The sequence below is a fragment of the Sturnira hondurensis genome, unplaced genomic scaffold (genome assembly GCF_014824575.4).
Source record: "Sturnira hondurensis isolate 20B ecotype Veracruz unplaced genomic scaffold, ASM1482457v3 Scaffold0007406, whole genome shotgun sequence".
Classification (NCBI taxonomy): Eukaryota; Metazoa; Chordata; class Mammalia; order Chiroptera; family Phyllostomidae; genus Sturnira; species Sturnira hondurensis.
Genome location: NW_028080037.1, coordinates 324,446 through 346,193, shown reverse-complemented (window position 1 = coordinate 346,193; position 21,748 = coordinate 324,446). Strand labels below are relative to the sequence as shown.

Genomic DNA, 21,748 nt, shown 5'->3' with positions numbered 1-21,748 from the left:
GAGGTCTTTCTGAAATCTCAGAAATATCGCCGCGCTGTCTTACAAACGATTCATTAACTGGGTCTAAAAGAACATCAACATCGGAGGCCTCGCTGGGACCAGGCTGCCCGACAAACAGGCGGGAACAAAGGCCAAGCTTCACACATGAGGAACAGCAGTCGGCACAATCAGGGCAGAACACTGCTTTAATTTCCATCTGAATATTTACAGCAACACACAAGGCAGCAAGGTGAGCGTCCAGACGAGACAGCACTCTGAATGTGTCTACTCCGATTCCTTCTGAGAACAAAGATGCCATTTAAAATGCTGCTGGAGTTTACACTAGAACATTATTTCCTGCCTCACACAGGCTGTCGCCATTTCACAGGCGACACTACCTGTGAAAACACCTTGTGTAACCATTAGAAATTTTAAATCTGCACCTTGATTTGAAAGACACAGCCATTTTTATGAATGAAAAAGAATCTCATGCCTACTTAGCATCACTGTACATTCTCAAAAATCAAGTTCAGGAAAATGAAAAATCATTTACAAAAGGCACTGAAGTTAGCAAAAGCGCTGGTAGAGTTTTCGTTGGTCCCCACCCTGGACGCTCACAGAACGCAGCTCTGTGAGCCGTCATCCATCACTGTGGAGTCTGCCCTTGGGCGTCTGGTGTGGCGCTGGGAGCGTGACTCCCACACTCAGCACTGACCTGGGGGGCGGGGCGCAAGTAAACCACACTCAAATGACTGAACCGGTCTCAAATCCCTCAAAAACCAACCTCCAGTTTCGGTACTAAAATGTGACGCTTTTATAACAGTAATCCAACTGGAGTAAGTTCCAAAATATTCTAAGTAAATTCTGCAACACGAGATCACTTCAAAGCCAGGAGACAACTGACTGCACGCCCTGCCCCATCGCACCGGCAACACACAGCAGGCAGGCTCTGGGCTGGGGCAGAGCTCACTGCTCAGGACTGCTGCCCAGCCCCGTGCGGCACACGCAGGCCTCCCAGGGCCACTGGCTGTGTCCGAGAAAAAAGCTTTATCTGTCCAGCCGAGGGGAACCCGAAAGTAACCCCCTCCCAGAAAAGGAAGGTGGACACAATTCACCTTAGTGTCCAGAACTGAGCTGCAGTGAGCTGGCTCCAGCAGGGGGCTGCTCCTGGTGCGGTCGACCCCACCTCCAGGTACAGCTGGTGGTCTCTGGGAGCCAGGTGGCCTTGGCTCCCAGGCAGTCGTCACACATGCAACCAGGACAGTAACCCAGGTCTGGGTCACTACCACACTGACAGATTCCAAAATACTGGTACCTGAGTTTGCTTTCATCAACTTCTCCCAAAGTACCAGAAATATAAATTTTATACAGAACATTAGCATTTTCTAAAATACTTTTACTCTCAAAATGAGGATTAATAAATTAATCAGAATATATCCTTTTTTGTGAATTTGAGCAACAGACACGTTATCCTTCTTTCTTTGAAAATGAAGCAAGAGCTGCGCAGTGAGCATCGGCCCTATAAGGATGCAAGCTGGGCCGAGCGCACCATTCTGCGGAAGTGGCCCTCGTTGGCAGGGCTGTAGCGCCCAGGGCTGCCCAGGCGGGGGGAGTAGGGGGCCGGTCCCGGCTTCCTGGGGCTGCCTCCTGAGGGACCACTTCTCCCTGGGCTGCAGCTGGGAGGGCAACTGAGATCCGGCTGCTGAGACGTCAACTTTCCTTTTATCGCAGGACTTGGCCAACTGAGGAAACCAAGAAAGGTCTGTCAGTACAGAGGGGAGTGTGTGTGGTGAGATTAGAGGCCACGACAGGACCTGAGCTCTTGCACTTGAACCCAAAGGACCACTGTGGCTCCGATGAGAGGCCCTTAGAGCCTCAGAACATAGGCCTTGAAGTTAAGAGCTCATCTGATTGTCTACATAAATCCCACATGACCATGACCAGGCACCCTGGGTGCCCCCGCACACCCTCCCTCGTCAGCAGCACCCCGTCGGCTTCTCCTCGCACTGCAGACCCCTCCTCTGAGGTGTCCCCAGCCATGGCCACATGTCAGGGCTAATCACTAGCTTGTCTAGTGTTCTGGGGGAACCACTACAAGCGTATGGTCAGAATCAGGCAGTTCCCAACTCCAGTGCCAGCAGACTCTGGGCCCACATGTACCTCTGTCTGGCAGAGGGCGGGTAGTGCAGAACAACGCTCCTCCACCTGTGCACGGCAGGGTGCTGCCGAGGGTCCACAACTGCACACTCCAGAGCTGCCAAAACATCCCGGTCCAGTTTAGACGGCTCCTCTCTAGAAGGCGTTACAAAAGAGGAGGAAATGGAGAAACACGTGATTAAAAACAGACTCCTAACAGCACTGCATTTCTTTTTCTTTTGACTGACTAATTTTGGGGGCGCAGCAGAAACATCAACTTGTTGTCCCACTTATTTACACATTCACTGGTTGGTTCTTGTATGTTCCCTGACTTGGGATCGAACCTGCAACCTTGGTGTATCGGGACAACACTCTAGCCAACTGAGCTACCCTGACAGGGCAAACCGCTGCATCCTTAACTCATAAACCCAGCACAGATGCAGATGCTGGTCCCGCACCACCATCTCGAGAACCAGCTGTCAGGTACAACCCAGGCTGCGGAGGGACAGAGGCTAAGGTGGCAGAAAGGACATGCTGACCTGGGAGAGAATGCCCCTAGGACCTGCCCTGCTGTGAAAATGCAGTTATATTTCCAGTTCTGAGAATCATGGACCTGGGACAGGCCACCACCTGGGGGACAGGGACTGACTCCCAGATCTCTCTTCCTAAAACAAGCCACATTCTTAGGACAGTCCCAGTCACCCTGGGGATGTCCATCTCCCCGGAAACAGCAGCAACACAAGGCTAAGCTGAAAAGGATGGGTCTCCTACCAACCTGAAGATCCAGCTGAGACACCGAGTTTCAAGAAGCTACACACACGACACACGGGAAGGAGAGGTGCATGTGAAGCCAGGCTGTGGGCAGAGGACAGCTGTCCCCCACACTTCCTCCCTCACCCCATCATCGAGCCTCACGCCCGTCCTACAGCGTCTCCCCGCACCCCCCGCCAATTCATACCCAAACAGGAAGAGCCTGCGGACAGGCTCCTCCGTGGTGGGGACCCCTGCGGGCTCTGAGGACGCAGACAGGCAGCCATGCTGGGCCTCGTGTCCAGGACTGTGGGGATCCAGGCACATGTTGGCAATCCCTGTTGACATCTTGCTTTCTGTCTTCGCCTGGCTGTTTCCAAGTCTGTTGGCAGCAGGAGGCTCTGACACGTCACTGTCCATTGCATCCACTCCTGACGTCAGGATCTTCTCATCTCTCGTGTTCATACTTTTGTTTGGTGTCTTGGAAGGGCCACTTCCTAGATTCTGCACATGGAGCTTATTGAACTCCACAGTCAAGCTGCAGACAGGTGACGGGAGGGCTTCCTCCCCGCAAGCGGCCTTTGTCCTCTTCCCACCCGGGATCTTGCTGCCACTCAGGGGGCTGCAGCACCCATTCCTGTTGTTGGGGGGACAGGTCCTCTGCTCCAAGGGAAGGATGTTGCACCCCAAGTCTCCGAAAGTCTCAACTGTGGGTTGGCTGTTGTTTCGAGCTGTGTTCTGTCGATTTTTAACCTCTTCCAAGCTCATGACATTGTCTTCACTCAGAAAGACCTCCCCAGAGGTGGAGTCACTGCATTTCCCACGGCAGCCTGTAGGGAGACAGAGCAGCCCCTCAGGGGCAGGTACTGGAGTCCGCACAAAGCGCGTGCAGCACAGTGCAGACCCCACGACACACCAGTCCCTCCTCAAAGCCTTCTCAGACACAAGACAAAACCACCCGCCATGCTCCAGGGACAGGGCAAGTAGGACCCTGAAACAGAAACAGAGCCTCCAGGAAGATAAGAAGGAGGTCAAGGCCAAGGGTAGCCGCAGGTAGGACAGGCTAGTGCCTGCTGCCTCCATCTAATCTGCGAGAACACAGGGCACCGAGAACATGGTGGGCAGAGGGGAGTGGTAGGCATTCCCGTGTTCGCAGGGATGTGCTCTGGGTCCACAGACACAGGGCGGTGTCCAGGTCACCAAAGTGCAGGGACACCTTGCGTGTCCTTACCAAAGGCAGAGGGGTTCTCCTGAACACGGGCTTCATTTTCTCCTGTGTCTCGCTGGGCCTCTCTGCCCACTTCTTGCTGTGTGAGATATTCCTCCAGTTTCTGCAGGCCCTCCTGGGAAGACAGGTCGACAAAGCAGCCCAGGAAGTCCCAGTACTCGACCCAGGGGTATCCCAGGTCATGGGCGAGATCCCTGTAAGAATAAGGCATAAATGATCAGTTGTGAAGCTGGAACAAAAATCCCAGAACAGACAACAGAAAACAGCCAGCAAAGGCAGACATCTTAGTTATGGTCTCATTTCACCCTAAATCTGGGGCAAAGATAGGACTCTGTCCTCTAACACAGGCGAGCAGCTCCCTCGTGGAGCTCTGATGGGCTAGAACGAGCTAGTCACTGGGGGTGGAACACCGCAACCAAAAACAGCTTTACTAACAAACCGTACAGGTGAAAGGCAAAAGAGCACAATGTCACAAATAGACAGACCTTTGTGTTTTTATAAAACAGTGATATAAAGTAGAATATGATTCTGGTTTTAGTCAGGCACATGAAAACTTAGAAGTCCTTTTCAAGTTCAAGTGGTAAACCTGAAATTGAGCACATATTTTAAGGAAAAATTCTAAGTCAATTCAAGAATGCTTTATTTGATTACTCTGTAATTTAGCTCCTGACTGTTACTGTGGTTTCTAGCCACCCCGAACACCCTGTGTTCTATTTCCTCCTTCACTGCCAAAGAAGCACCCAACGCAGGGCCTCCTTCCAAACACTCTCCATCCCTCAGACAAAGGCTGCATGACTTGGAGAGGGGCTGCGTGCACAAGGCCTGCAGGGAATCAGAGCTCCAGGAAAAGGCTGGAACATCCTGGTGTAAATGCTTCCTGGGAATTCTGACTCTGAGGCAGATGTCACTGGCATTTCCACCCCGTTTTAAGTACCTTCCCGCTCTCTCCATGCCTCTTTCTGGATCTGACTTCTTGACATTGTGAAAGAAGCCTGCTTTCTCTCGAGGTGGGGTTTTCCAGAGTCTGCGAAAACCTTCTGCCTATGAAGAGAACACATCTTGAGCTGTGTTATGCATCCAAGCTGCTGGAAAACGTGAAGACCCACGAGCATCGCAGAACCAGCTGGGTGCTCCCAGGGTCGCTGCCCGCCTCCCAACATAGCCTGGACAACATGTCCACCTGCCTTGCAGCTAAGAGAGGTACAAGGGGCTGCATTCTGACTGAGGTGCAGGGGCCCGGGCCCTTCTAATTTCCTGTGGCTCTGGGTGGGGTGTGGGGTTGGAGTTGCACCAGGAGGCCCGAGGAACACAGCACTAAGCTGCCGCCCATAGTCACCAGGCTTCCACTTCACACCACACGAGGGAAAAATTAATGACCATGTTTTTGACCCATCAGAGTTTTACGTTTTATGCAGCTGAATCTCATCCCACTGATACCACTTGCTTTTGGAGATGTTTTATAGGTAACTATTCAGAATTTGTTCAATGCCAGGAAAGATTATATAGGCCACTGTATGTAACAGCTCAGTGCAGGTGAACTTCAAGGCTCGCAAGTGGAAGTTTCCTTGTGACAATGCCAGTCTGCACCACTAGGAAAGACGGCTCAGCTAGCCCGGCCACACCCTGTGAGAAGGGCTATCAGAGCTAATGGGAGAACCTGGTGACCACGGCACGGGAAGGGTCGGCCCAGGTAAACGTCACTTCCGAGGTGCAGGCTCCCCACCACGCCCCTGCTAGCAGCCAGTGAGGAGCAGGACTGGGACACTCCTGTTTCCCCAGTGAACCTTCTGAAGCCCCATCACTCCCTCACTGGGGTCCCAGGAAGACCTGTTCTCCGAAACCAACTGCAGGGGAGAAGCTAGAACACTCAGCACTTCTGGTGGGCACAGCCAGGAGCTCGTTCCAGAAGCTTCCGCAGCAGCTCACCTTGGCTGGACTCAGGGGTCCTGCGAAGGCTCTCAGGGTCAGAACAGGGTCCATGGGGCTGCTCCCACCATGGCTGATGCGAAAGGCCTCGGCTGTCTGGTCTGAAGACCACAGCTCCCCGATCACTGGGGACGACATGTCCTCTGCTCTCAGGAGCGGCACGTAATAGTGACCTGGGGAGACACCAGAGCTCATCACATCTGCTCATCACGTCAGTTCCTCACCTCAGTACACATGTGGGGACTTCCAATAAATGACCCAAGAAACCACATGAGCAATTCCATGACAACAGCAAAACAGCTGCAAATCTCTGGCGCTGAAAGAACTTCACAAGAGGCCAGATGTGCCAGACTCTGTGAATGAGCCCAACGTTCTACCTCTGTGGGGGAAAAAAGGGAAGGAGGGGGAGCGTAAACACCTTCTCACCCCAGGTTCTTAAAAGGACTGAGAGGCGGGACTGGGGAGTAAGATGAGCCTAGGTGGGCACAGGACAGCACTAGAAAGAAGGTCCGTCCTCACCCCCTTCCCAGTTCCCAATCCTTCCAGTACGTCACAGTTCTGATCACTGACCACCTGTCTCTAAACCGACGTGCACTCACAGACACTGTGATGGGAACTCAGGAAAGAACAAAGGGAGAGACAGTAAGGTCACAAGGGAGAGTGTGGCCAGGCTGTAGGGGACAACATGCACACAGTCGGTTGGCGGTCCAGGGGCACTGAGCCTTATATATGAAAGTAGGAAGTGGCAGCAGTGTCTCTTCGATGGAGACGGAGCAACGGGGATTTGGGGAAGGGAAACTGAGAAGACAGACATGCAGCCAGTGGAGGCAGCGACCTCTGGCTGAAGGTGCCAAGGAAAGGACCCTCTGCTCCATTGCCTGAAACTCCGTTGCCTGGAAACAGAGGAAGATAGCAGCAACGGCACCTTTCCAAAACCAGCCATCCTCAGTCTGGAAGCCTGCCAGCTACAGGCCAAGGCCCATGAGCTCCTGACCAGAGAAATGAGGGCCCCGAGAGTGAACTGAACCTCCAAGGACCGTCCTCAAAAGCTAAGCGGGCAATCCAAGTCCTGGTCTGAGTGATGAGATACAGAGCTGGCCAGGCCTCAAGAGTGGGTGCTGCCCAGGGAGCGAAAGGGAGGAGCTGCCCCACTTTGCCAAGGGTGGGGGCGGGGCCTGGTACAGAAAGAGGTGACAGGGAGCTCAGGCACAGGCTCGCATCTACCCGAGAAAGGTCAGATACACCTGCCACATGAGCCGTCCGCAGAGGGTAAGGGGTGAGGCGCATGACCGACAGCTTGGTCTCTCAGAACAGTTCAAGGCATCAAAGGAGGCCCAGTATGAAGACCAAGGTGGAGCGGGAGGGGGGGTTCAGGAAAACGGGGTAACCAGGACGAGGGCTGCCAAGTGGAGCTTCACACCCTGCACACGGCCAGGCTTGGACCTGCCCAGTCCTACGCAGCAGTGGGCCTCACACCCCAGCACCAATGCCTCTCCTCACCCTTTAAATATTCTCTGATCTGCTCCTTCAGTTCCACAGATTTGTTTTTGCTTCTTTCACAAATAACCTATTTTTAAAAAAACAGAGTTATGTAAAGTTCACTCAAAATCTTAGTTTATCAGATTTTCTTATCATTAAAGTTTTATAAATCCAAGTTTTTAAGTCAACAAAATAAGAATAGTACCTAATGCTCAATATTTAGTGCCCCAACCAAAAACTGCATCCTAAACAGTTAAAGTCTGTCTTCCAGAACGCTTTGTAGCAGCTTATGTTTCCAGGACAAGAAGAAAACTCTGAGATTCTGGGTAAATTTTATTTCCTTCCTTCATGCTGTTCTCCATTTGCTAGTTCTCTGCATGGAGAAACCTTCAAGTGCACTATCAAGTTGAAGCAGAGGTGTACAGACAGGCTCACGGTTTTCAGCCGAGTGCCGCTGCCCGGAGCCCACTGTTCGGCAGGGTAGACACCCAAGAGCCATGTAGCATGAAACACCAATGTCTGCCTTTTGCAATTATAGGAATCAATTTTGTCAGCTCTTGAAGAACTGGAGTGACAAGAACATGTTTGTTAGAAGACAATCAAAACGTAACCTTCAAATAAGGAAGACGCCACAAAACGATCATCCCGACAGCATATGAGGACCGACTTACGACACGGCCATGCAGCGCACCCTGGGACGAGTGCAACTAATTGTGAGAAGTGTCAAATGTTTTTGACATGTGTTACCAAAGAGCATTTTATATTAAAATATATACACATGCACAGAAAATGCTGAGTCAGATATGTGCAAAATACTGTTAATTTCTGAATTGCAGAATTGTCTGAATTTTATTCTTGTTCACATGCACTCTTAAACTTTCTCCAGAAAGTAGGCACATAACCCCAGCTGTTACAAGGAAGGCATCTGCTACCAGAGCAGAGTCCTCACGGGCCATGTTCCAAAAGGGTGGACAGGTCAGGCCAGGTCAGCTGACAGCTCCAATCTCGTGGAGCTGGTCCACTTCCAGACACAGACAGGGCTCAGCCCTCTTGGGGTGGGGGGCAGGGCACATTTTGCTCAGTTGCCAGCAGAGGCCAGCAGAGGCCTGCATCCTTCAGGTGGGAATCTGTAGGCATGGCTTAGGTCAGCACCTGGTGCACCCTGAGCTGAATCTGTCAGGTGTCTGCAGCACCATCATCCTCATCACCACCTTCACCACCATGATCATCACCACCATCATCACAGCCTTTGTCCTCTTTGGCCCTGGCCAACTGAGACAGGTACAGAGAGAACCTGACAAAAGACCGTGAGCCGCTGAGAAAACTGAGCACCTGTTTCAGGAAAATAAAATCAGCCCACAGGGCTGCTCATCCCCTCCTGGCTCTGTGGCAGCCCTCAGCAGCTGGGCTCTAGGTGCCTGTAAGCACACACGCGCACACACACACATGCATGCGTGTGCAGTCCAAGTTACCCCCAGCTTCATGGTGGCGGCGATCACAGACTGCGATTTTACATACTTCATTTCTAATGCTACAAAGTATAAGCATTTTAATAGGTACTTACATCTTCAGGTGTTTTACCACATTTATTCACTCGACGTCTGTCAATCAAAGGGTGTGAAGAAAGCACATTGACCACATCCGCATTCCCAAACTTACAAGCAAAGTGCAACGGTGTGTCGTAGCCCTGAGAGGTGCAGAGAAGAACACATTTCCCATTTACACTCCTTCGTCTCATAAGGCTGCTTTATGATGAAAACAGTTACTTAATACAAGAAACAAAGCCCCCGAAAACAAAGACACTGTTTTTATAACTGAGAATACCAGCAGCTACCACACATCCACCTCATGCCAGGGCTGGAGCCCAGCACAGTGCTCTGCTCACCATGTACCTAGTGCCCAGGTGCCCAGGTCCAGTGGGAGCCCCAATGGAGCTGGGGAGTGAACACTGCTCAGTGAACAACAGCTTTAACACTCCAAGGCCTGGTACAATGTCTCATAATCAATGCTCCAAATGTGAAATAAACAGATGAAGGCAACATCCAGAATAAAGCAAAGTCTATGAAATTGCTCTGTGCTCAGAGAAAATTCTCTAGCAGCTAATGCCATTGCAAACCAAACAGTCCACTCCTTGTTCCTCAAAAATTAAAAACAGAAATACCTATGAGCCAATAATTCTGAGTATTTATCCAAATAAACACAAATCACTAACTTGAAGAGGTGTATGCACCTGTATTGCAGAATTACTTACAATTATTTACAACAGCCAAGATACGGAAACAACCTAAGTGTCCCTCGACAGATGAAAAAGATGTGGTACACATGTATAATGGATATTACTCAGCTATTAAAACAAAAAACACCCGCCGACCCTGAAATCCTGCCATCTGTGACAACATGGATGGACTGAAAGGGTATTATGCTGAGTTAAGTAAGTCAGAGAAAGACAAAGACTGTATGATTTCACTTTTATGTGGAATCTAAAAAACAAAATAAACAAGTAAGCAAAACAGAAACAGACTGATAGGCACTGAAAACAAACAGGGCTGCCAAACGAAAGGGGGTTGAGGGCTAGATGAAAAAGGTGAAGGGGGAGCCCTGGCTGACGTAGCTCAGTGGATTGAGCACGGGCCTGCGAACCAGACGATCGCGGTTCGATTCCCAGCCAGGGCACATGCCTGGTTGCAGGCCGGTTCCTTGCAGGCTAACTCCCAGCAGGGGAGACACACAAAAGGCAACCATACATTGATGTTTCTCTCCCTCTCTCCTTCCCCTCTAAAGATATATAAATTTAAAAAATATATATATATATTAAAAAAAAAAAGAAAAAGGTGAAGGGGGCCCTGGCTGCTTGGAGCTTCATCTCAATATGTCCAGGTTGAGGGTTCCCCCCCCCCCCCCCCCGTTCAGGGCACATATAAGAATCAACCACTGAATGCTGTGGATTCAGTGGAAAATACGTGGAACAACAAATCAGTGCTTCTCTCCATCACTCTTTCTCTCTAAAATCAATAAATAAATTTTTTTTAAAAGTGGAGGAATGACAGACTTCTTAAAAAAAAAAGGTGAAGGGATTGATATGTATAAATTACCAGTTACAAAAACAGTCACAGGATATAAAGCTCAGTACAGGGAATATGGTCAATAGTATCGTAATAACCATGTCCTGGTGTCAGAAGAGCACTAGACTTATGGGGGGTACCACTTTGTAAGTTATATAAATGTCTAGTCACGATGCTGTACACCTAAAATTAATGCAAAGATAACTGAATGTAAACTGTAATTGAAAAATAAATGAAAGAAAAAGATTTTAAAAAGACAATAATCCAAAAAAAGAGTTACAACAACAGACAACTCTCCGTCCCAGTTCACAACGCTTCTCAAGTCCCTGACTTGCCTCTGTAGTCTTCTCCAGGCTCCCCACTGGGGCGTCTCCCACTGCTACCTGCAGCCCAGTGGCCCGAGGGTCACAGCACCCTGCCTGGCAGAGCAGACCTGTGTGTGTGAACGGCTCCTTTCCCACCGCCTTTCCACGCCCTCTGAGCTCACTGGGTGCACACCCCCTTGCTGACCCTCCACATGCAGGGACACAGTACCTACTCAAAGCCAGGCACATGGGTCTTGTTTCACTGTGGGGCTGGCCGTGATGTCACTGAAGAAAGAAAGGCGGTGCACTCACCCCTTTGTCAGGTGTATTCAGGTACAGGTCAAGGATGTAACAAATGCGGTTCTGCAACATGTCCGGGGAGTCATCGGGGTACATGAGCTGCATAAACTCAGGGTTCTCCAGCGTCTCAAGAGTCAGCTGGCAGATGGGAGCCTGATTCTCTCTGGCAGCAACATGCATGACGTTGTACCTACAACCCTCCTAAGGGAAGAGCAAAGATTCTGGGCTTCATTTCTGTCACCCAAGGTCCCGCAGCTCACAATGCTGCACACAAGCTCACCTGCACAATGGTTGGGTTGTCCCCAGAACCAATCAGATACCGAGGGTTACTCCAGACAAGGCTGGAGAAGGTGTCTTCGTCACCCTGCTCCACAGCTTTTCGCAGTCTGGAAGTGAGGTCCTGTGTACGGGGGTTTTTATAACTGTTTGGTCGTTCTCTGTTCACTGTTTCTGACTCAGATAAGCGCAAACCATCTGTTATTAAGAGACAGAATTTAAGAACATTTAACTTCAATAAATTAATATACAATTAATGCAGATTTGAAAAGGAACTAAAAATAAAAGAGAAAAAATTAAAGATAAAGGTTGAAGTAATTAAATAGTAGAAAATAGTAGGAAAAAAACAGTAATGGCAACAAGAAATAAAAAAAACAGAACAGCTAAATGAAACCCCAAAACCAATTAGTTGAAAAAACCTACAATATATAATCTTTTGATAAACCCGATTAAAAGAAAAAGAAAAGTTAATTTCACAAACATTTTCTCAGCTCCCCCACAGGCTGCACAGAGGGTGATGAAAACCTGCCCCAACAGAAGCCTGCGGTCCAGCTGAGAGAAACAGAGAAGAAACCGGAGGGCGCAGCAGGACGGTGCCCTGGCGTCCAGCAGTGGCACAAGCACATGGCAGCAGCAGGTGCGTGAAGAGCAGCAACCTGCTGAACCCAGCTGGGAAAGCTGGGCAGGGGCAGGGCGGGGCCATGTGGCCACTGGCATCGCCCCAGATCTGGAAAGCACAGGGAGCACCCTTAAAGGCAGTGAGCCAAAACGATTTCCATCAGTTTCATTCCAATCCCTGAAGAAGTCGGAAACGTATCTTGAGGGAGCCTTTCTCGAACAGCGCAGATGGAAGCCCGTAAGGCAGGGGTGTTGAACTCATTTTCACTGGGGGCCACATCAGCCTTGGGGTTACCTTCAAAGGGCCGAGTATAATTTTAGGGCTGTATAAATGTAACTACTCCCTAACAGTGAAGCAAGTGCTCAGTGCTGCTGCAGGGTACAAACAAGGTGCTGGGCCAGATAAAACCACGTGGAGGGCCAGATTTGGCCTGCAGGCCTTGTGTTTGCCACCTGTGCCATAAGGGCTCAAATCCTTCTGGTTTACAGGAAGCACCTGTGTGAAGCCAAGTAAGGGGGCAGAAGAAAGGAAGCAAATGGGACTCTGGGTGGCCGAATGTCTGCCAGGAGGGGCTTCCTCTGGAACCCCAGCCAGCCTAGGAAGCAGGACAGCTGGGAGCTCCAAGAGTAGACAAGACTGAGGCCAGGAGGTCAGGTTTCTGACCTGACTGAATAGTCTGGGTCAAAGCTGGTGCCACAGTCCTAGAAGCAGGTGTAGCTTCATGTGGGAAATAGACTGGTTTTGCACCAGAAAATGCCCCCAGCCCTGGCTGCTGTGGCTCAAGTGAACTGAGCTCTGGCCTTCAAATTAAAGGGTCACCAGTTCAATGACCAGTCAGTGCACACGCCTGGGTTACAGTCCAGGTGCCCAGTAGGGGGTGCACAAGAGGCAACCATACACTGATGTTTCCCTCTCCTCCTTCTTCCCTTCCCCTCTGTCCAAAAATAAATAAATAAACTCTTTAAAAATGTCCCTGAAAGCAACAGGCAGCAGGGAGAGAGGAAGACAGAAGGAACAGAAGAGCTGATGGTGGTCCTCACTGCTTCTCCCACAGCTGGTCAGTGTCAGGACCTACAGTAGCTGCCCAGCCCTCTCAGCCTGCTGCCTCTACCCTCATGGTCCTGAGTGCCCCCAGACCAGCCCCTAAGGGCCCATTCTCTTCCAGCTGCTCCACACCTGGCCTTCCCTCCCTGGAAAACCGGACTTCTCCCAAAGGCAGAAAAAACGAATTTCCATATATCAGGAAAGAGCACAAAATACTTTGGGGCAAATCTCATAGTAATGCCAAGCTGTAAACAGCTATGTAATTTACCTTTTAACCCACCATTGCTAGAGAGTGATGCTATTTTCACATGAGAAAGTAGAGAAGAAGTTTTGCTTGGAGAAGGGACATAATCACAAATTCCTCTAGCAAATTTCTCAGCATCTTCTCTGCTTGAAAAAGCTTTGAAGCGGGATCCTTTGATCATTTTGACAGCTTGCAATGCTTCCTTTTTATCTTGGTAAACATGAATCCTTTCTGTGTGGGAAGTAACAGATAGAAGGTGAAGACGAGTGACAGGAGCCGCTGTCCTGCAGCCACTGAAGGCCCTGTGCCTCGCAGCCAACCGCTGTTCCTCGGCTGTCTGCCTTCCCTCCAACATGAACGTTTCATAGCTGTAATCCCGAAGAAAAAGGGTCTTCGCTGGCCAAAAGAATGCAATAAGCTTCATCATGTACGTGTGTGGACATAAACACCGTGATATATTTTTATACATGTATGTAATTTTATATACAAGGATACAAAATTCCATACTGAAAAATAAAACTCATGGCTTAATGATCTAAACAAAAATAACAAAGAAAGCAAGTCTTAAAACTATGAACAGATTAACAAAACAATGTAAGAGAATTTTAAACATAATTTTGGGTGGGAGATGTCTTTTTAAGCATGCCAAGAAACCCAAAATGCATGAAGAAAAAGAAAGTTTTGATTATTAAAAAATATTATAGTTCTTTAGGGGAACTATCACAATCAAGTTCTGTATGAGACTCTCAAAAATACATAACATGCAAATGACAGACCGGGATAAAATATTTTAAACTGATATACCAGAAGAATGGTAATGCCCACTGCCCAGTAAAAATGGTCAATAAGAGCCCTGGCTAGTGTGGCTCAGCGGATTGAGCACCAGCCTGTAAACTGAAGGGTCACTGGTTTGATTCCCAGTCTAGGGCACATGCCTGGGTTGCAGACCTGGTCCCTAGTGAGGGGTGCATGAGAGGCAGCTACACATCCCTTTCTCTTCTCTAAAAATAAATAAGTAAAAGTTTTTATTTACTTATTTTTAAATATTGTATTTATTTATCTTTAGAGGGAAAGGGAAGGAGGGAAAGAGAGAAGTATCAGTGTATGGTTGCCCCTCGTGCATCCCCTGCTGAGAACTGGCCTGCCACCCAGGGATGTACCCTGACTGGGAATCGAACTGCGGTTGTTTGATTCGAAGGCTCATGCTCAATCCACTGAGCTACACCAGCCAGGACGAAAAGTTTTAAAAAAGAATAAAAATGGTCAATAGGCATGATAAAGCAATTTATCAAATAAATACAAACAGACTACAAGCATTTTCAAAAAGTAATTAAATGTAAAACAAGATAGAGCCCTCATGCAAGGGACAGAAAGGAAAGTTCAATACACTTTCAGTATATTGCAGAATGACTGACCGAATGGACACAAAATACCCATTTTACCTTTTTTAGAGAAAAATGGGAACTCAATATCATACCACAGAGAGACTGGAGAAGTGACTTTCGTACACACAGTGAATGGCAACACTTTTGAAAGGGCAGCAGCTTTCAAAGTTTAAAAATGCCTTCTTTCTGACTTCACACTGTTATTCAACCATTTTTTTTTTTACTAAAACACAACAGCATACACTTACACACACCTACAGACACTAAAGCAGTTTTTAAGCGGTTACTTCCAATAAGATTTCAGTGGGGAAGAGGAAAAAAGCTTCAAATTTACTTTACGTACTGTATTATAATATATACATTACATTCTAAATCAACAAGTTCTCATCAATTCTTTCCAATGCTATTTAACTTGTTTCAAACTGCAATTCTCTGATGTTGAAAATTATTTATACCTTCATTGGCCATTTGCAGTCATAAACATAACAGGTGTTCAGATTATGTTGAAAAAGGAAAAAAGGAGCCCTGGCTGGTTTAGCTCAGTGGACTGAGCGCGGACTGTGAACCAAAAGGTCACCAGTTCAATTCCCAGTCAGGGCACATGCCTGGGTTGCGGGCCAGGTCCCCAGTAGGGAGTGTGCGAGTCAACCACACATTGATGCTTCTCTCCCTCTCTTTCTCCCTCCCTAAAAATAAAATTAAATAAATACCTCAAAAAAGAAAAAAGGAGGGAGATGATTAATTAACAAATAGTCAGCCAATAAATATTTTATTTTAAAAAGTTTCATATATAGGTTAAAAAAATTTTTAGGAGAGTTCTATATAAAAATGCCAACAGTGGTTAACTGAGGAATCATTCTTTCTTCTCTAACATTGAGATCTTTAAGATCGCTTCACCCCTGTGGTCAAAGCAACCACTCCCAGTGTAAAACACCACGCATGTCATATTACCATTGCTCGCTGGGGCATCCTCGCAGGCTGGACACACCCCATAGTACAGAGGAGGTTCAGCAGAGGCCCTCACCACGGTTTTGGGGCCATCAACCCCAGCCACAGCACTGAAAGGCACTGAGTGGGTCTTAGACTTCAGGTCGTCTTCCTCCGGAGAATTCAAGCCCACGCCACAACCAAAATCTCTGTCTTCAGAAAAGCTGACCTGCTCACAGGGGCTCCCCGTGGCAGACTTGAAAGGCCTCTGGGTGTTCTGGCTGAGAGCTGTGGCACCCATGGGGATCTGGGTGGGAGGGTGTGAAGGCAGGGTTCTTCCATGCTCTAACAGGGCCCGAGCCAATTTCTTCTCAAAAATGAACCTTGTAGTGGAGGTAATGGGTCCACATTTCAATCCAGCTTTGACAATTTCTTCTCTAAGGTCATCTGGATGCAGGAGTTTCAATCGAGCCAGGATGGCGTCCATTGTCATTCCACCTGGGCCCAAAACAACACAAATCAATTCGATGGCTTTACCTATATCTTTTTTTATTTAATAAGAATCAACTGACCTGGCTGGTGTACCTCAGTGGATTGAGCGCGGGCCTGCGACTCAGACGATTGTGGTTCGATTCTCAGTCAGGGCACATGCCTGGGTTGCAGGCCAGTTCCCTGCAGGCCAACTCCCAGCAGGGGACGCACGAAAGGCAACCATACATTGATATTTCTCTCCCTCTCTCCTTCCCTTCCCCTCTAAAGATAAATAAATAAAATCTTAAAAAAAAAAAGAATCAACTGAAGAATGCATAAATAAGTGGAAAACACAAATCGATGACTCTAAAACCAGTTTTTTTAAGAAGTGGCAAAAAAAGCTGGCTTCAAAGTTTCATTTCAATGCAGTGTTTCTCCTATTCTCTGGAGTCTATGAACTCCCTATGAGAATTTTCATTATGCTCTTTGTATCCAAATCTATCAGAACATAAACAAAATCAAGATACACAGTTTCTGGCTCATCTGGATAAGAATCCTATACCCTAGTACAATTACACAACAGGACCACACTAACAGTCCAGGCAGAGGAAATAGGAACACTCCTGTGTTGCTGGTTGGACTATAATTTGGAACAAACCCCAAGGAAGGCAACTGAACAGTTTCCATCAAAACTCCAACTCCAGAAACTTATCCTACTTTTCCGCTTTATCCCGTAAGTGACAGAAGTTATGCAAAGATTTAAAACAGAGGAGCCACATGGCTCTGGCAGTCCTTTTGCTCATAGCAACAACGAATAGCTCATGTTTAAATTTTTGCCTGTCTTTCCACGTGCCTGGTGCTGTTGCAAGCACTCTACATACTTGAAGTTATTTAACAGAAACAGTAACTCTGGTAGGTATCACCACTCACTGTTCACGCCCACTTTACAGATGAAGAACCCAAGACAAAGAGAAGCTAAGTAATTTGGTCAAGTTATACAGCTACCAAACAAATGGATTTGAGCTGGAGCTGTAATGAACACATTTGGAGAAATAGCAACTAAATCCATGGAGCATAGGTTTAAGTGTGGCCAGCTAACATCAACAAGGAACTGACCACTGCAATTACTGGGGCTTGAGACAAGAGCCCAAACTGGAACAGGAGGTATTGAAAGTGGACAGATAGATCAGGTGCCATGAGAGGGCCTTGTGGGACTGCAGTCTGCTGGACAATACCTAGATTTCCAGTCCAGGTGCCCAGGAAGTGATTTTACCCGAGGCAGAGAATGTCAGACACAGAACAAATGGGGATTTAGGCACTGAGCATCAGAGACATCAGTCGCACACCATGTGAGCATTTCAGTTTTCAAGTCCGAGATTCAGAGGACAAGAAGATCAGAGGGTGAAAACCAGATCCAGAGTCCTTAGGATACAGGTAGTGGTTCCAATACCAAGAGACTAAACCAGAGAACCAAATACACAACCACAGGGAGCCTGATATGGAATTTGAGTAACGCCAAGGACTAAAAGACAGGAAGATGAAAAAACTGGACATATTAATATAAAACATTAATATCAAGGAGGCTTACAGATGAAATGATGGGCCTTCCAGGATTGGTTTTAAATTACTCTGGCAGGAGAGCGGAACAGAGGGGCCAGTGACAGAGAAAACAAAATTTAGAGAATACCAGCTGCAGCTGGACGATGGGTACAAGGGGTTCATTATATTATCCTACCTATTTTTGCGTATTTCTTTTCAAAAAAATTTTTATGATGCCCTCTGCCACTGCAAGATTTCAGAAACGGTTGTTACTTATTCGCAAAGCAGAACCAGCCTCATAAACAGCGAACATATCGCACAGCCCCCTCTAAAGAAGGGGCCTGCTGAGTGCAGCACTCCACCAGGAAGGGCCCCTGCTCGAACCACAGAGGTACGCCTGGACACAAGAGCAGCACAGATGGCTCAGTGACAAGGACCTGACAGGAAAGGGACAGGGCAGGTCGAAGCCACATGCAAGGCGAAGTCTGAGGGACACACTGGGGAAGGTGCTATGAATAGAGAGGAACTGAGCCCCTTCCTGACAATACTCTACTTTTTATCCCCTGCGTCCTGACTCTGAAGCCACGTTTTAAACACGTCTAAAGGGGATTTTGTCCTAGCAATTAAGCAAACCCTAAACTGAACAATTACACTGCACTGTATCGTGTCACTAACTGTGTGACCTTGGGTGAGTTATGTAAACTCTAAGTCTCCATTTCCTCATCTATAAAATGGACACGCTAGCTCTCCTTCTTAGGTTATAATGCAAATTAGATAAATTCATATGCGCAAAGTCTATGCCACTGAGTTTGACATAGAACAAATTATCCACAAATATCAGTAGCACTGAATAAGCTCTCAAGGAATGCAGGCTTTTAATTCTGCAAAAAGTACACTCTGTTACTAATATTCGTACAAGACACAGGTATCTGCTCACGTGTGGGAAAGAAACAAAGGATGAAGCAGAAACTCATGGGACCAGTTACTTGTGGGGCAGGTGGTGCTGCACAGGAAGAGCACTTCAGAATATGAGTTTAAGTTCCGACTTCTAGAAACACACTAAAAAACACTAAATAAACAAAAACATGGGGAACCCCCAAATAGAATACAAATAAAAACAATGGGCTCAAATGTACTACAAAGTAGTAACAGAGTACCTAAGGAGATGGCATCTATTCAATACTAACAAAAAGTCCTACCTGACTATAAACTAAGGCCACAGACAGAGAAGGGCCAGGAACATGGACTGGAGCTGGTAGGTGGTGTTCAGGGGCTTCGGTTAGTGGTTTGGAAGCTCCTCTAGGGGTACTCTGGGACTCGGCAAGGATCGATCGTGGCTCCTGAGGAGGTCACACGTCAGGAGAGGCTGGAACAGTGAGTGGTTAGCAAACTTCTAGAAGGCCAGGGAGCAAATCCTGAGGCCGAGATCTACAGGTCTCACAATCACTCAAGAAGAGCTCTAGATGAGCATGAATGTGTTCCAATGAGACTTCATCTACAAAAATGGTGGGGCCCGATTCGGTCTGCAGGCCACAATGTGATGAGCCTTGGGCTAGAAGTGGATGTATCTGCCAGACCCTGAGGGATTGATAGACACATTAAAAAAAAAAAGAAATCAAGTTAGGTACGGAGATTCAGGGGTCCCCAACCTCTGGACAATGGATGGTACTGGTCCGGGCCTATGAGGAACCAGGCTGAACAGCAGGAGATAAGCTTGAATGAAATGCGTTTGAATCACCCTCAAGCCATCCCCCACCCCCGGGGGTCCATGGAAAAATTGTCTTCCACAAAACCAGTCCCTGGTGCCAAAAAAAAAGTTGAGGATCAGGAATGATACTTCCTGGTCTCCCTATCTGTAGTGTGATTGTGTAAGACACTAACACTGGGGAATCTAAGTGAATCACCTACAGACTTAACTCTTTATTTTGAAATAATTACCAACACAAAAAGTTGAGACACAGTAGGGGTCACGCAGACCCATCACCCTGCTTTCCTCAGTGGCGACGCCTTAAACATTGCAGTCCATGACCCAAAACAGGAACTGACACACAAACCAGACGTAGGTCTAGTGGTTTCGGGGAGCATTTTTTTGAGTTTCTGTACAGGACTCCTGACCATTTGCCACCCCTAGAGATTCACAATCAATCCCTGAACTGTTCAATCACCATGCACACCTCCCTCCTGCTGCACCTTTAGTCATGTCCAACCTCCTCCCCCGCTGTCCCCAACCCTGGACAACACTGATCTGTTCTGCCACTACTGTCATTGCGAGAACACTACATAAATAAAGTCCCATCTTCTGCTGCAGACCTTCTGGGGATGGCTTTGTCACTCAGCACAGTACCCTTGAGCACTGGGCAGGCTGCTGTGGGGACACACAGCTGTCTCACTGCTGGGTGGCATCCCCTGGTATGAACCTGCCAGTGTGTTGAACACTCACCCCTCATGAGACATTTGGGCTGATTCCAGTGTTTTTTTTTTAAGATTTTATTTATTTATTTATCTTTTTAGAGGGGAAGGAGAGGGAGAGAAACATCAATGTATGGTTGCCGTTCGTGCGTCCCCTGCTGGGAGTTGGCCTGCAGGGAACTGGCTTGCAACCCAGGCATGTGCTGACTGGGAATTGAACCGCGATCGTCTGGTTCGCAGGCCCGCACTCAATCCACTGAGCTACACCAGCCAGGTCTCCAGTTTTTGACTATTAAAAAGTTGTAAAATTTGAATATAGGTTTCTGAGTGAAAATGAGTTTTCTAGAAGACATGCCCCAGAGTACAGTGTGGGTTGAATTCTTTGAGAAACTGCCCGTTTTCAGAGTGGTTGAATATTTAAGGTTTCCACAGCAGTAAATGAAACTCTGTTTCTTAGCATTTGGAATATTTGGGTTTTTTTTTTAGGCATTCTAATGGAGTGGTGTGCTTATTTGCATTTGGCCAGTGACTGGTGGTGTCGAGGGTCTTTTTCCATGTGTTTCTTTGCTTTGTACTATTTTCATTAATTTCTTAGAAGCCTAAAATCATTTCAAAATGACAAGTGAAAAACTTAAAAAGAAACTTGAATACAAAAAAACACTGAACCTCAGCCCTCCACATCCTGTGTCTGGGTGGTTTTCAGTCTCGGGGCCTGTCCTGATTGCGTGACTGGACGGAGCAGTATGTCATTAAAGGTGCCACCTAAAGCTCTGTTAAAGGGCGAGAGCAGGTGGACAGTCGGCAACGCGACAGCACGGACGGAGGCCTAGACCTGGTGTCCAAGGACCACATCCCTGCTGGAATCTGCCCGCTGGACAACCGGGGTCATCCCCACGGAGCCGGCCTTTTCGGGGCGACTTTCTCAACCGCGAGGTGTCATCCCTAAGGACACCCTCGGCCCCGAGGTTCCAAGGCAGAGTCCATTTCGCTTCCTGTTAAAAAGAAAACTTCATCTTTCCACGGGAGCACTCGAGAAATACGAAACACGCGGGCAAGGGAACTGAGGACGCGAGAACGAGGCGGTTGCGGGAGGCGGAAAGGGCGCAGACCGCGTGGGGACACGGGTGGGCACCAGACGAAGGGAAGCCCAGACAAAGGACGCAAGGGGGCTCCTAGGCAACGCGATTCGGACACAAGGAGAGACAGACAAAACGGTCCACAGACACAGGGCGGGAGGCCGGCTCAGCGCTGTGCCACCTTCAGGACCTCGGGGCGTTACTCCCGCCTTTCCCCAAAGCAGCACCCCCAGGTCGGGTGGGGTCAGTCCAGGAGGCAGAGAGCGGAGGGGCCTTACTCGGGTCCGGTGCCGGGTCCACAGTCGTGTGCGGTGGCGGGGTGGGGGGCGCGTTCTGGCCCAGGCCCCGCGGCCGCCTCTCCAGCCGCCACACCAACCAGCGAACTGCGAGCAGCAGCACCGAGGCGCCCAGCAGCTCCCAGGCCAGCGCTGCCCACTCAGTGGCCACCAGCCGCTGCCACAGCATCGCCACCGCCCTCCTCGCCGCCGCCGCTGCCGCCACCGAGCAGACCCGCTCCCCTTAGGACCCCGCGTCCTGGGTTGCCCACGCCATTGCCTGACGGCGCCGCTCCGGAGTCGGCTGGCGGGGGCAGG

The 21,748-nt window shown here is 48.6% G+C and overlaps 1 protein-coding gene across 5 annotated transcripts; it reads right to left on the bottom strand.

Moving 5' to 3' along the window:
- Nucleotides 1-166: 166 nt before the first annotated feature.
- Nucleotides 167-21,666, bottom strand: ANKLE2 (ankyrin repeat and LEM domain containing 2). Of its 5 annotated transcripts, none has more exons than XM_037051815.1 (13): nucleotides 21,420-21,666; nucleotides 15,685-16,159; nucleotides 13,373-13,579; nucleotides 11,446-11,645; nucleotides 11,178-11,366; nucleotides 9,063-9,185; nucleotides 7,520-7,586; nucleotides 6,020-6,192; nucleotides 5,028-5,134; nucleotides 4,097-4,287; nucleotides 3,074-3,695; nucleotides 2,140-2,271; nucleotides 167-1,721 (listed from the first exon to the last, which is right to left on the bottom strand). In XM_037051815.1, exons 1-13 carry the CDS (start codon nucleotides 21,618-21,620, stop codon nucleotides 1,499-1,501), a joined length of 2,910 nt encoding a protein of 969 aa, XP_036907710.1. In that variant the 5' UTR covers nucleotides 21,621-21,666; the 3' UTR covers nucleotides 167-1,498. The 5 variants fall into 5 exon arrangements, with proteins under 5 accessions (XP_036907710.1, XP_036907711.1, XP_036907713.1 ...); XM_037051816.1 differs by having other exon boundaries at nucleotides 11,446-11,639; XM_037051818.1 differs by having other exon boundaries at nucleotides 11,446-11,639; nucleotides 13,385-13,579.
- Between the last annotated feature and the right edge of the window lie 82 nt (nucleotides 21,667-21,748).

Bases quoted from the DNA above. Each gene is read 5' to 3' on its own strand.
- ANKLE2 (XM_037051815.1), bottom strand. From the start codon at position 21,620: ATGCTGTGGCAGCGGCTGGTGGCCACTGAGTGGGCAGCGCTGGCCTGG. The intron at 11,367-11,445 runs GTGAGCTTGTGT...CTCTTCCCTTAG, and splicing joins ACAACCCAACCATTGTGCAG to GAGGGTTGTAGGTACAACGT. The intron at 1,722-2,139 runs GTACATGTGGGC...TGGTTTCCTCAG, and splicing joins CCGCCCTCTGCCAGACAGAG to TTGGCCAAGTCCTGCGATAA.